The sequence below is a fragment of the Mus caroli genome, chromosome 11 (genome assembly GCF_900094665.2).
Source record: "Mus caroli chromosome 11, CAROLI_EIJ_v1.1, whole genome shotgun sequence".
Classification (NCBI taxonomy): domain Eukaryota; kingdom Metazoa; phylum Chordata; class Mammalia; order Rodentia; family Muridae; genus Mus; species Mus caroli.
In genome coordinates this window covers 82,161,752-82,176,179 of record NC_034580.1, presented here as the reverse complement: position 1 = coordinate 82,176,179, position 14,428 = coordinate 82,161,752, and the positions used below count along the sequence as shown (strand labels likewise).

The window sequence follows — 14,428 nt, the reverse complement described above, 5'->3', positions numbered from 1 at the left end:
GTAGCAAGCTAGAGAAGAGGTAACAATGGCTCTTTAAATAAGCTGCCTATGGGGGCTGAAGAGATAGATGGCTTAGCAGAGAAGAGCACTTCTTGCTCTTGTAGAGGACCTGGGTTGGATCCCCTGTACCTGGTTGTTCACAGCCATCTCTAACTCCAGTTCTAGGGGATCCACTGCCCACTGATCTCTGGAGGCCCCAGGCGCTCTTCTGCACATATAAACATGAGCGCAGAACACTCAATACATAGAGACGAACCTAAGCGCACTGCAGGGACTCCTGAGGTGACACAGGAAGCAGAGGCACCCGGGGTGCAAGCCTGGTGAGCTGAGCTGAGGAGTCATGATGCCCACACGGGGGCTCCCACTCGCACAAACAAGCATACACATCCATGGATTACATACACATTCACATAGTAACAAAGGTACACTTTTAAAATACAGTAGAGATGGCTCAGCAGTTAAGAGCACTGACTGCTCTTCCAAAGGTCCTGAGTTCAAATCCCAGCAACCACGTGGTGGCTCACAACCATCCATAACGAGATCTGACCCCCCCTTCTGGAGTATCTGAAGACAGCTACAGTGTACTTACATATAATAATAAATAAATCTTTTTTTTTTTTTAAATCAGTACCTGCAGGAAGTCGAACCCAGAACCTCATGGGTAGCTAAGTGCTCTACAACTGAGCTTCTTGGAGTTTACAAGAAGTGCCAGAGGGGCCAGAGGCGCAGAAGCAGACTATATAAGCTTAGGCTTGAATGTCTGTAGAGGATCCTGTTTGTGGGGAGTCAGGCCCAGGAAACTTTTGTTTTTGAGATACAGGGTCTTGCTGACTATGTAGCTCAGGCCACTGGGGGCTCGTTTAGGCTGCTCTTAAACTAGCAACCCTCCTGAGTGCTCCCACTATAGGCATGTGCCACAGTGCCCAACCCGGGCCCATAAAGCTTAGTGAGGACCTGATGCCTCACCGTGCCTGAACAGTGTTAACCGTAAACACAAGCTTTAGAGCTTGCAACTTCTTTGTGTGTAGAGAGAGGCCCATGTTTTCATTACTCAATCTTGATTGTGATTAATGATAATGATGAAGCCTTGCCAGAAGTTTCGGTGGCTCGTCATTCTGCTTGAGTCAGCACTAAACATAGGATCCGGGAAGACCATCTGAAATCCATGTTCTATTTTATCCACCCCCACCCACCTCCCCATGTCAAGCTTCTGTCTGATACGGAGACAGAGTCTCACTGTAGCCCAGGGTGGCCTAGAACTCACTAAGTAGATTAGGCTAGAATTACAGCAGTCCTCTTGCCGTAGTCTCAGTGTCAGGAATACATGTACTTGGTTCTTGTACTTCTCACTGACTTCCTGTCCGCACAGGATAATTGATCAACAATCTGTGCTTAGTTCCAGGATGCTTCTAGAAACTTTGCAGGTTAGATATTTTCTTTTGTTTGCCCAGATCCTGAGGAGTTGAAAGCCAAATTCGCATTTTAACTCCAGAAGTCATTTTAAGAGCATTCATTCCAAGCTAGGCTTGACTTCCTTATCATGCATCCTTTTAAAAGATGGTGTATGTGTGTGTGTGTGTGTGCATGCACCAAGTGTTAGCCACATGTATGTGGGTGCCATGGAGACCAGAAGAGGTTGTTGGCTTCCCTGGGGCTGGAGTTAGGCCATTGAGATCCTTCTATCGTGGGTGCTGGAAACCTAGGTCCTCTGGAGGAGCATCAGGGCTCTTAGCCATTTGTCCATCCTGTCCTAGTCACTGTTCTATTGTTATAAAGAGACACTGACCGAGGCAACTCTTAGGGAAGAAAGAATTTAATGGGGGGCTTTCTTATGTTATTTCATTATGATTGTGGTAGGAAGCTTAGTGGCAGGTAGATAGGCATGTGCCAGAAAAGTATCTGAGAGCGACATCCTGATCCACAGTAGAGAGCAGAACACTGGCCATGTCCTGGGCTTTTGAGACCCTACACCTAGTGACACACTTTCTCTAACAAAGCCACACCTCCTAATCCTTCTCAAATAGTGCCACTCCCTGGTGACTAAGCATTCCAGCATAAGATGGGAGCCATTGATATTCAGATACCACAGAGCCCTGGTTTTATTATTTTGAAAAGATACTTTATGTATATAAGTGTTTTACCTGCATGTATGACTTACGCGTCATATGTGTCTGGTATGCACCAGAGGTTAGAAGGCATCTGAAACAGGAGTTAGAGGTGCTGTGAACCATCCTATGTGTGCTGGGATTAAGCCCAGGTCCTCTGCAAGAGCACTCAAAGCTCTCAACTGCTGAGCCATCCCTCTAGCCTGGCGCTTGCTTGTTAAAATGTACTTAAACTCCAGATTCTGCATGAGATAATAGGTATTTTTCTCCCCCACCCCACCCTCATTCCCCCTTTTCTTTCTCTAGCACTTGGGGAGGAAGAGGCAGGTGGATCTCCAGGTTCAAGGCCAGCCTGGTCCTACAGAGAGAGTTCCAGGACAGCCAGAGCTACCCAGAGAAACCCTGTTGTGGTTTTTGTTTGTTTGTTTTGAAAAAACAACACAAAAACCTAAACCTCTTCTTTCCCTTTCAGTCTCCCATCTACTTTCATGGCCTGTCTATATTTTCATACCTAATTCTAGATTCCACATTTAATAGAACTATCTTCTCTTTTTCTTAATGTTACTATCTGATCCTGATTTGATAAATCTATCTTAAATCTTGATGTATAGTATATACATATTTCCCTTTGTTTTGTTATTGAGACATGATCTCAACTATGTAGACCAAGCTGTTTTGGTCTACATAGAACTCAGAAATCCCCCTGCCTCTGCCTCTCAGAGTGTTGGGTTTAAAGGGATGTGCTACCACACCTGGCCCTGTGTACATATTTTGTAAGTTACCTTCATTCCAGTTCAGAGCTGGGAACTGTGTAAGAAAAGAAGGGGAAGAAGCTGTTGAACTTCAGCTGAGTGGCCTTAGTGTCTTCAGCTACTTGAGAGGTCTTCTTACTGTTTTCTATTGCAGTTGTAGACACAGCCTGTGATATCTGATCTTCTTCATAGCCAGCCACAGCTGCTTCTGCCCAGTACCTAGTAAATGCAAGTGTAAGGTGGAGGATGTTCAAGGGGACTGTTTGTTTTCCCACACAGATGTGCTAGCAGATGTGAGCCTCCCCAGGTAAATTGCTATGCTAAGAGCCATGGGCACATTGCTCTGCTGATGGGTGTGGCAAAGGCACCATTCAGCAGCCACATCTGAGTGGACTTTCTATGACCTGTGACCTTGCTGAATTGAAGGCCTTAAGAGAATGAAGGTTGGTGCAAGAAAGATGCTTCACTATAGGACAAAGTTTTACTTGAACATTAAACATGGAGTTAGAGGGGCTGGAGAGACGGCTCAGTGGTGAAGAGCACTTGCCTTTGCAGAAGACCCAGGTTTGATTCCCAGCACCAACACGGTGACTTAAAAGCAGCTGTAACTCCTGTTCCAGGAGCTCCTACATCCTCTTCTGGCCTCCGAGGGCCCTTCATAGACACATACAGGCAGAACACTCATACACAGTTAAACTGTAATCTCAGCCCGCACACACAGCTGCAGCACACTTGAAAGAGGAGTCCCAGGGATCATGAAAGATGGTCATGTGACGGATACCTCCCTAGAATCAAGACTAGACTCTGTATCCAGGGTTGAGATGAATGGCTGGCTTTGTCTCTGAACCATGGTTCCTTGTAGTCTAAGCTGGGTTGTGTTACGTACCACATGCATTTGAAATTTGCTGTGGTCCAGAGCTATAAAAGAGGTAACGGGGAGTTGGAGAGCTGGCTCAGTGGTTAAGAGCACTGACTGCTCTTCCAGAGGTCCTCAGTTCAATTCCCAGGAACCACATGGTGGCTCACAACTATCTGTAATGGGATCTGATGACCTCTTCTGGTGTGTCTGAAGACAGCTACAGTGTGCTCATATACATAAAATTAAATTAATCTTTAAAAAAAAGAGGTATCTGTAAAATAACTGATTTTTTTTTCCTGTTGATATTTTGTTTTCTCTTGCTTTGGGTTTTGGAATTGAGGCAAGGTTTCATTGTGCAGCCTTTGCTGGCCTGGAACTTGAAATATAGAGTGGCCTGGCTCAAACTTGGAGCAGTCTTCCTGGAGTGCTGGAGCTGTAGGCCTGCCCTACCACACCCAACTCATGACCTTGGGTTGTTTTGTTTTGTTTGTTGTTGTTTTTGAGACAGGGTCTCACTACCTAGTCCTGACTGGCCTGGAACTCTGCACAACCTCCTAACCATGAGTCAGCCAGGGGCACGGGGATACTGGCACCTTTGGTCATGGGTATCCCTTTCCTTGATGGTAAGAATGATTGTAGCTAATCAGGGCTGTTGAATATTCCGCTCTTTCTCATCTGATTCATCTCCTTCAGGATGAAGGCACTGTTATCTCCTTTCAGACATTTTGCCCAGTTAACTCAACTAGTGAGAAGAATCCAAACTGAATCCAAGTTCCATCCCCTCCCCTCCCCGACCCAGCCCCATCCCACCCCACCCCACCCCACCCTCGCTCTGGTTTCTTGCTCTGTGGGCCAGGGTGTCCTCTTAACTCCCAGTATCTTCCTGCCTCAGCTTTCCAAATGCCAGTTTTATACAGCATTGCCACACCCACCTTACCTGGCTAAATCTGAGTGGACAAATGAGAGCTTGGTGTAGGGACAGGAGAAAGCTGTACCAGACTTGGGAGGCCCCAGGGAATGGCCACAAAAGTCTGAAGGTGAGAATGTGAGCCTAGTGTGTTGGAACCACACAAACAGTTCAAGTTGTCCCATCCAAAGCAGTATCATTGTGTTTCTGCTGAGCACTGAAAATACTTAGTTTAGTTTGTAGATTGTGTGCCAGCCCTAAAGGAATACTGGGTCATCTCATCTCACACTTAGATGGAAACAAGGGTCAGCGATTGAGGGACTTGCTAGGTATTGCTCAGCTAGGAAGGAATAGGACTCCCTCGTGAGTTTCTAGAGCTCATTGTTCACCTGTCTACATAAACAACAGCACAGGTACGTGTTAGGGACAGCCCTGTCTTTTCTGTGGTGCTTTCTCCAGCAGCCAGTTTTTGAGGCTGTTGTGTGATGCCGCCTGGCTTCCAGGTCACCTCTCAGGTTCCTTATGGCTTAACTAACGAGTACATGCCACTCTTCCCAGTGACACCTGGTATGGTTTTGAATTTCAGTGTCTATTGTGACTCCCCGTGGGAATGGCCTGTCAGTCAGAAGGGGCCCGCCAGGCTCAGCGTGTGTCCCCCCATGCCGTTGGCTCTCGAGGTTGTGATATATCTAAGATCTTTGTTTTTAATCATAATACTGCTCATTTTCTTTCTGAAGCGAGCAGCATGAGCCAGCTGCTGCTGGTAGAAAAGTCTCGTTTAAATCTACCGTAGATTATTAGTTCACTTAAAATGCTGTTTAAATTGTACATAAGCCCCGAGGCTTTTGATTATTGTTGGAAATCAATTGAACTTCACAAAATGCTCAACAGGTTGGACTCTTGATTCCATGCACGCCATGCCACCATTAGCAGGGACCAAAGTTCAGAAACTAATATGTGCTGAGTTCTGTGACCCTGCATGCATAATTCCTTCCTCCTCAGGAAAATCAATGCAATTCTCTTTATTGAGAATTAAGCAATTTAAATCTCCCTTAAATGATGTGATGGCTGCTCTTGGTTGTCAACTATATCTGGGATTAAAACCCAAGTGACTAGGTCTCTTGGGTAACCCAACTGAGGGGTCTCTTTTTTTCTTTTCTCTCTCTTCTCTCTTCCCTTCTCTTTTCTCTCTCTTCTTTTGGCCAGACAGGATTTCTCTGTAGTTTTGGCTATTCTGGAACTCCCTTGAACTCACAGAGATCCAGCCTGTCCCCATCCCCCTGTCTGCCACACCCTCCTCCCAAGTGTTGGGATTAAAGGCATGTGCTACCACCACCCAGCTAGGGATTTTTCTTAATTTGAAAATGGGAAGACTCAATTTAATCTGGATCCACGCCTGCTGGAAAAGCCCATAGAAAGACGTGGCCTAGGCAGAAGGTCAGCTGAGACATTCGCCTCTGAATGTCCCCTGGATTCTTGGCCCATCTGTGGGTAGATGGCCAATGTAGGGCTAGCTGGACCAGATCCTTTGAGCCCCTCCAATCCCATGTCAGCTTTGCTACTCAAGAACCCTGACTGCTACACATGGGAGGATCGCTGGCTGGCTGGGTAGTTGATTTCCTTCCCCCTCTTCATCGGGGCTGGTGTTCATCTTTGTTTTCTATTTGGCCTATGGTTTCCCATTGGATACAGAATGCCTCTTGCTACTGCCTTGACATCCTTGCACAGTGTTTGATTTTAGAAGGAGGAGGAGCATGCACGTGGTTGTGCAAGCACTGAGGTCAGGCATCAGATCCTCTGAAGCTGGGGCTGCAGACTGCTGTGAGCCATCTGCTGTGGGTGCTGGCAGCTGCCTGTGCCAGAGCAGTGCATGCTCTTAACTGCTGCTGTCTCTGGCCTGGTCTCACTACCACACTTGCCTTTCTTCTAGGTCTTTCCAGCTTGTCTGGACCAGTTTGAACCCAGCACTACTAATACTTTCTACCCGCTTGTCTCCCTTCCCCAAAGAAGTCCCCTTTTTAGGATGCTTGTGAAATTACTAAAGAGAAATAATTCTGGGCGTGACAGGACACACCTTTAATCCACTTGCTCAGAATTCCGAACCTTTTGAATCTCTGAGTTCAAGGCCAGCCTAATTTACCTGGCAAGTCCCAGGCCAGCCAAAGTTACGTAGGGTTCCGTCTCAAAACCAAACCTACCCATGGCCCAATTCTTTTCAGGGTTTTTCAGTACCTTGTAGCCTGGGCCATTACTTACATGGTAGTTCAGTCTTGGTGAGGCACATTACGCCAGTCTATGTTTGTGACTTACTCAGTACTTAAGATGCCACAGATCTTTATTCTGTAGACAGAGCTGTGAATTCAGTGTTTGTGGATTCAGGGCATAACCAGGAACCTCTGCTTTTTTTAGGCTTCCTACAGAGGAGCGGTGAGAAAAGAAATAATTCTACTCCAGGGAAATGCATAATTGAGAAGCTGCCTGCGTGCTTAAGAAAACACACCGCGTGGCCTCTCTAAAGCAGAAAGGCCGCCAGAGCAATTGCTTTCCTTTCTCGAGCTGCTGTTTGTGTAAGACCTGGGTTCGGTGCTGCTCATCCTGGCCACCGGGCAGCCCCGCCTGTGGACTTAGCATCTGGCTTAGACAGCTGGTAATGGTGTTGCACACTTTTAACCCCAGCTCTAGGGAACAGAGGCAAGACGTTCCAGTCCGGCCTGGGCTATGAAGAGAGCAAACAAACACAACCCAGGCCAAACAAAAAGAACTCCCACCCGCTAATAAACAAAACAGCGGCTTTTGGTGTGAACTGCGTCTGAATGCTGCTTCCAGGTCTCTCTGTCCCCTTCTGGAATTTTTGTCCTTGCTAGCAGCAGAATTGGGGGATTGGAAATATTGAGCATGTGTCAGGAAACCCAGTGGAAGGGCAGGGAAATAGTAACTTAGCCCTTTCACCTTTGAGCCTTTGCTCACCGCAGGCCAGCTTGGGATCTAAGGCATCTGTTGTGGCTGTGCCTAACTCTGAGGCACAGTGTACGGTATCATTTCCCACCTCTGCCTCCTGCCAGCATTTCTCTGTGTAACCCAATTCCTCATCCTGAACAGGTGGGAGACTGAGCAGGGAAGGAAGACATTGTGCCCTGGCCCCTGTGGGTTTGAATCTGAATCCCTTTAGAAATCAGACAAGTCACATGAGAGATGTGTGTTACACTTGGAGCCTACTTGGCTCAAGGGTGCTGTGGAGACGTATAAGGGAGAGTAGCCACTCTTGTCTTCACTATAGTGCTAGGCAGTGGTATTATCCACTCCAAAAGGTTGAGAGCCCCAATGGCTGGTGTGGAAAGAATGAAAGGCAGGTTGGTGGGGACAGGGTATGCAGCCTCATGGAAGACTTGCTTTTAGTGGATTTAGAGGAAAAAGAACATTATAATTCACAGGTTTTTCTCTTAAGTCCAGATGGATCCCAGACAGTCCAGCAAGGAAGAGCTTATTTTATTTGTCTTCCTCCCCCATTTCTCTAAATAATTTAATCTTCAAAGCATGATGCAGGTGTTAATTAACACTCCCAGCTCTGCTGGGAAGGTAGGCAAGTGGGAACGCCTCCAGGGAATAGACAGGTTGCCAGAGCCTCAGGTAAGCGAAGCTTTAGAGTCATTCATTCATTCGGCTCCACCACGAGCCTGTTCCTCTCCCCCACTTTTAGTGTCCTGTGTTCCCAGAAGAACAAGAAAGCTGGGACTACATGGTAGAATCTTCTACCTACAGGACATAATGGGGGAGACGGGGAAATCTGGGAAGAAGTTGTGAAATTCATGGTCATTATGGTTTTTCTACTTAACTTTTAAAATACACAAACATCCACACTGGCCATCTTGTCTTGGCAAGGTGTTACGAAGGGAATCAGTTGTCAAACAAGCTGGCTACCCTCGTCATGTGGCCGTCATGTGGTTTGACCCTCTCTAGGTGGTGGCTCCGAGGGCTGGTACCTTCTTGGTATCTGAAAGTAGATGAGACACAAACAAGACAGTTGTATGTGGTGGATAGGTACAGAGTCTTTTCCTGGGTGCAATGCAGAGCCCATCTTCAGTCTGGTCTTTGACCAGGGATGGTGATGATGCCAGTTTGCTGGGCGCCTGTGTAATTCTTGCAAATACTATGCTAATACTGAACCTCTAACTGCCTATCCAAGCAGCCAGGCTAGAGTGGACACAGCGGGAGAGAATATGGAACTGATGGCTTATGTGCCCAGTGTCCATTGCCCCCTCTTAGAGGCAGCTTTGTTCCATCTGCTGATGGCTGTTTTCCCTTTGCTGCAGGCTGCTGAGAACCAGCTCTAGATCTCTACTAGAGAGCCCTCCTTCTGCAGACATCACCAGTGTGTGGAGCCTGCCGCACACCCACCCCCTGCCAAACCACGGCCTTTACCTGTGTCTTTCGCTGTTTCCCGTGCGACCCATCCTGTGGGAGTGCCTCGTGGGCTGCCCCGGAGTTTGCCCCACGCTCAGCAGCGCCAATGGTGAAGATGACAAGATCCAAGACTTTTCAGGCATACCTACCCTCCTGCCACCGGACCTACAGCTGCATCCACTGCCGAGCTCACTTGGCCAATCACGACGAACTCATTTCCAAGGTACCTGCCGCCGAGGAGGGCATTTCCTGTTCCGTTTGTTTACTTGGTTTAGCTTGGTAACTGAATGCTTTCTGCCTGGGAAGTGAATTCTCAGACAGGTGAGGCAGAGGGCCTTGTGGAAGGTGTTGTTTGGTTTCGCAGGGCCATCCGGGCCACTGTATGTTAGTCAAGAACTTGACCACAGAGCCACACACCAACCCCCACCGGAGCAGCTTCATTAGCTGGGATGGGAGAGCTCCTAGCAAGCCCCAGGGAGAGTTGTGTAGCCATAGCTTATGAAACTTGTTCTTTGGGGGAGGAGCAAAAGTAGCCGATTGAAGAAGTTGAGCCCCCCAGCCTGTTGGGACCTTTATACATGAAGTAACACAGCGTGGCATTTGATCTCGATCAAATGTGTGATCATTTGAAGAAGAGTGAGCCCCTGGTTTCCTTCCCGTCGGTGCTTTGATAGCTGCTTCTGAAGTTGAGGCTGGGGGTTACCACTAAATAAACCTAGCATCGCGGTTGTGTAATACAGGAACCCAATACTTTGGGCAGCATTCTCAAGGGAGCTATCTCCCTCCTGACTCTAGATTCCCAGGGGAGGAGAAACAGGTTTTACTGGGGCTAGATGACAAAGAGGAAAAGATCGTGGGAGAATTTCCCCCTTAATAGCATCTTTCCTGAGAAGCTAGCCTTCACACAATTAGAGGACAGACAGATACTTATACAGAGCGAGACTTAAAAATTAGCAATCTTAAACTGTTTGCAAAAACCTGCTGGCAAGGGTACCTGTGCTCTCTTCTCCTTAGGTTTTGTAGTCTCAGCTCCAGATGAGTGACAGCCAAGCGTTCCTCTTTAGCAGGCTGACGTGACTGGCACATGAAGGCTGCCCAGGCAACCAAGTCTCTGGTCACAGTATCTAACCCGAGGCCCTAGAACAGACCTCTGGGGTTCTCTTCCAGGGTGCTTACTAACTTACAAGCTTGATGCCCAGAGCCCCCAGGGTCCTGGCTGAACTTCCTCTTTTCCAACTACACTTAAGCTAGCCTTTTACTTTCCACCTATATCATATAATTCATCTTTTTTTGCAGATTTCCATTAAGTTTTTGGAGTAAACCTGGTAGTTTGGATATGGGAGGCCATGTCAGTGGGAGAGCTCGCCAGTCTCCTGGCGTGGAATGTGAGCCCACAAACTTGTATTTGAGTCGGCTCTGTCTCCCCTTCCACAACCTTTTTTTTTTTTTTTGGTAGACATTTCCAAAATAAGTGTTTCTATCTAGGGCAGACTCAGGCACCATTTTAACACAAGGGAGAAGTGTTCTGTGGTATAAGAAGTCAAGGCTCCAAAAGAGTATGTTTTTTCATCTACTCTGTATTGAAAACTGCTATCTCCCTAACCCGTGTGACTCTTTAAGGTGAGTGGCTAGTCATATGTCATACCAGTGGGAAGCTGAGACTCAAAATATTGTCCAAAGTCTCAACATGGAGGTTAAGAAAAGTGATTATTGTCTGCTGGTGTTCAGTCAGGATTTCTTGACAAGGCCTGAAGAGATGGCGGAAGCTGGACATGTAGAGATGGCGGCAGTGGCATCTGGGGTTGCATCTGCTGTATTTTGGCAGGTGTGCAGGGCGTTGCTTCATTTTAGCCAGGAGACACTAGCAGTGTCCCATGAGCATGCTGGTAGAGGTACCTCACGCCTCTGCCAAGGGCAGACCCCTCCTTGCCTCCTCTCCTCCCTCGTCCTTCTGTGGGTTCTCTGACTTAGTCCTCTGATCAGAACTTGACAGAAGCTCAGAAAATGATCAAATAAATGGACAGATGATGTTTGAGCCTTGGGAGAAGACGAGGAGGAAGCAGAGAAGGCTGCGTTGCCTTCGTGTTCTCCCATACCCATTCTGGGGCAGTAAGGCTCACAAGTCTGCCAAAGTCAGCAGAGGCTTTGGTTTCATTGGCTACAGCCAGCGCGCCCCAGATGGGGTGCATTAGAGATGATTTAAGGAGTTGGGTGAAATGCCTGACTGGGGAAAGAGCAAGGGAACTGTGCTTGGCATTGTACAAAGATTCCTTTATTCTGCTGCACAGCCACCCCCGGCATTAAATAATCTATACATTCTTATGCACGTCCGCTTAATGGAAAGATCATTGCCTCGGCCCCCTCCTTGGAAAAATGGGCCTTTCTTTTCATGCCCACCCCCCTCCATTTAGGAAAGTTCAAGGAGAGAATGTCCCTCCTGTTCCCCTCTTGACTTAATCTCCTGTGTGGTTTCAGAGTCTGCCCAGTGGGAGTGGAGAGCTGGACACCAGAAAGTCGGGGCGGGAACCCCAGCGCAATTAATGAGGCTTTGTACTGGTAATAGGGTCTTTAGTCAGAGAGCTGGATGTTTGGGGAACAAAAAAATAAATAAATAAATAAAGTAAGCCTGCCTTCCTGATGGAGAGAGACAGGCAAAGGCCCAGAGGAGGGAGGGGTGTCTAGAATGAACAGGGGACTTCAGCATCCCTTCCAATCCCCATGGCTAGGCCACCAGGGGAATGCTACATTGTAAAGTTTTAAACAGCTGAGTGTGTTGATTAGGCTGGTGGAAAGCTCTGTGCAGGGCTTGCTGCCTGCCCTGCTCACTTTACATACCCAGGAGCTTCAGTTGTCAGCAATCAGCTGCCCAACCCCCGAGTCTCAGTTTCTTACAAAATGGGCAAAATGGCATCCTCTGTGATCGTAGTGCCTGATTCTGGGAGGGTGGGGGGTGGGGCTGGAGTCACCAGACTGTCAACAGAATGGCTCCTAAACAAGCAAGTTTACCTCTCATTTGTCTGGAGGCCGGAAAAACCCAGATTTGGAAACTTGGCAGACTTGGTGTCTCAGGGTTTACTTTTCAGTGCATACATCCCATGTTACTGTGTGGCCTTACGGGGGAGGGGCAAAAGATCTTCCTCTGGCTTATTTCTTTATTATCATTTTGTGTATATGCTTGAGACTGTCTTGTGGAGTTGCCCCTGTCTATGGTCTTTAACTGCTGGGCCTTAAGAGGTCTTTCTGCTTCCAGGTGTACAGGGCATGTATGTGCCACTGTGCTTGGCTGTTCTGACTCCTTTATACTGACAATAATCTCACGAGGGCTCTGCCTTCATGGCCCAATAATCTATTTCAATACGATTGGGGGATGGGTAGACACTGAGACCATGTCAGGTGGCAGGTAACTAGCATTTAGTGTGTGCCTCCGGCTGCTGTCTCCATAGCAAGGCATACCTCACTGGGAAGGGAGCAGCCTCACCTCATTGGGTTGCCACACAACTCAGATGCGATCAGGGTGGATTGTGAACGACAAAGGTGTTTGCAGTATAAAGTAGTTCCATTTCCTCTCTTGGTCTTGTTATTCCAAATGTAAAGTGGAGAGTAAGTTGGGGGATATTCTGCTTAGGTTTTCCATCAAGATCCAGTACATAGGCATTGGATGTAGGGAAAGGACAGTTGATAGCCCTGTATGTCTAAGAGGCAGTAACACACCCTCCGGCCTGTGGGAGGGGAGACTTTTGAATGGATAATAGAACCATCTAGAGAATGTGCTAAGGCGTTCCACGATCTCTTTCTTGAGGGTGGTATGGTCTACATGCTGGGCTGTTTGTCTGCAGAGGTATTTTGAGTTGGCATGAAGAATTGCTTGCACCATTGTTCTTAATGTTGCCAGCCCCAGCCAGCAAAAAAAAAAAATAATAATAATAATAATAATACACTTGGATTATAAAATAATAATACACTTGGATTATAAAATAATAATGGCTCCCACCGGATCAGTGAGTCCTGCCTCAGCCTCCAGTAGCCCAGGTTTACAGGCCATACCACCCAGTACAGCTGTGTGGAGACCTCCCCCCTTGCTGTCCTCCTGCCAGTCCTAAGCTGAACAGCAGGGTGTTTGGGAATTTGTGGCTTCATTCCAAGACTTGATCCTTATCCGAAGGGCGGGCATTGTGGGAGGCTGTCAAGTGGGTGTCCAGGGCAGGTGGAAAGAAGAAATATTCTGCTTACCACCCAACCTACTTGTGACTGTTTGGTTAGATCTTTGGGTCCGATTATTTTCTAGAGACAGAGGTGCTCCGGAACTGCAAGGCTGTCTACTCTTGGTCAAGAAACAGGTCAGAGCGAGGCAGTAAAGCAGCCTTAGGTCACACTGCCTCTGAACCAGGGACCTCTGTCTCCGCCTGGGCCATGTTCTGGGTGAGGAGCCCTGAACAAACTCGCCTTCTGGCTCCTGGCGGTACTTTAGAGGCTAGGAACTTGGGCAATGGTTTATTGTGTTCCTCGTGGGGTTCCTTGGGCTGGCTGTGGTGGCATTTGGACTCTTTCTTCCTGCCAAGAGATTAGATGTAGCATTGCTTTGAGAGTCAGGAGGGCACCTGTGCTACAGCTGTATTGATCTTGCGGCTGCCACAGGGCTAGCCTGCCCTCATTTCCCACCTGTGCCTTTGAGCCTTAGTGTTGACACCTGTGGTTCTCAGCAAGCCTTTGACCTCTCGATCCAGTGCAGTGGCTTATAGGTCACAGACGTGGTGGGGTGCTGATGTGGCAGCATAGAGATATGTCCCATTGTGCTGACCGTCCTGTCAAGGTGGACTTTGTTTCTCTTAGTTTCTTCGGTCCATCATTTTGCTGCTTTTAATAAATACTCTAAATCAGCAGTTCTCAACCTTCCCAATGCTCAACCCTTTAATACAGTTCCTCAGGTTGTGGTGACAAGTTATTTCCGTTGCTACATGCATAACTTGTAATTTTGCTACTGTTATGAATCCTAGTGTAAATGTCTGATATACAGGATGGTCTTAAGGCAATCCTTAAAAGGGTCATTGAGTCCTCAAAGGGTTACAACTCATAGGTTGAAAACCACTGCTCTACAGTATTCATGTCCTGATACTAGCATGTAGGAAGCCCTAAGTTAGATCCCCAGAACCACAGCTACATGTAATTCCAGCATTAGGGAAATAGAGACAGAGGATCAGGAAGCTCAAAGGTCACTCTGGGCTACATAGCAAGTTTGAGGCCAACCTGAGCTACATAAAGTCCTGTTTCAAAAAGAAGGAAAAAAATCACATGAAGAATCTAGAAGCATAGAAAATGCCTGCATTTCCTTTTCTTTTTTTTTTTTTTTTTTTTTGTTTTTTTTGGTAGGGTTAGATGTATGTGCCACCATGCTCAGCCATGCCTT

At 47.4% G+C, this 14,428-nt stretch overlaps 1 protein-coding gene across 2 annotated transcripts in view; it reads left to right on the top strand.

Annotated features, from left to right (window-relative positions):
• Ypel2 (yippee like 2) overlaps window positions 1-14,428 on the top strand; it is a 60,258-nt gene that overhangs the window by 12,630 nt on the left and 33,200 nt on the right. The window contains exon 2 of one of the 2 annotated variants that reach the window (XM_021177473.2): window positions 8,934-9,247. In XM_021177473.2, the coding sequence (XP_021033132.1) occupies window positions 8,934-9,247 (314 nt within the window). Of the gene's footprint in view, window positions 1-8,933; window positions 9,248-14,428 lie in introns of those variants that run through there. The other variant, XM_021177474.2, reaches the window with a different exon arrangement.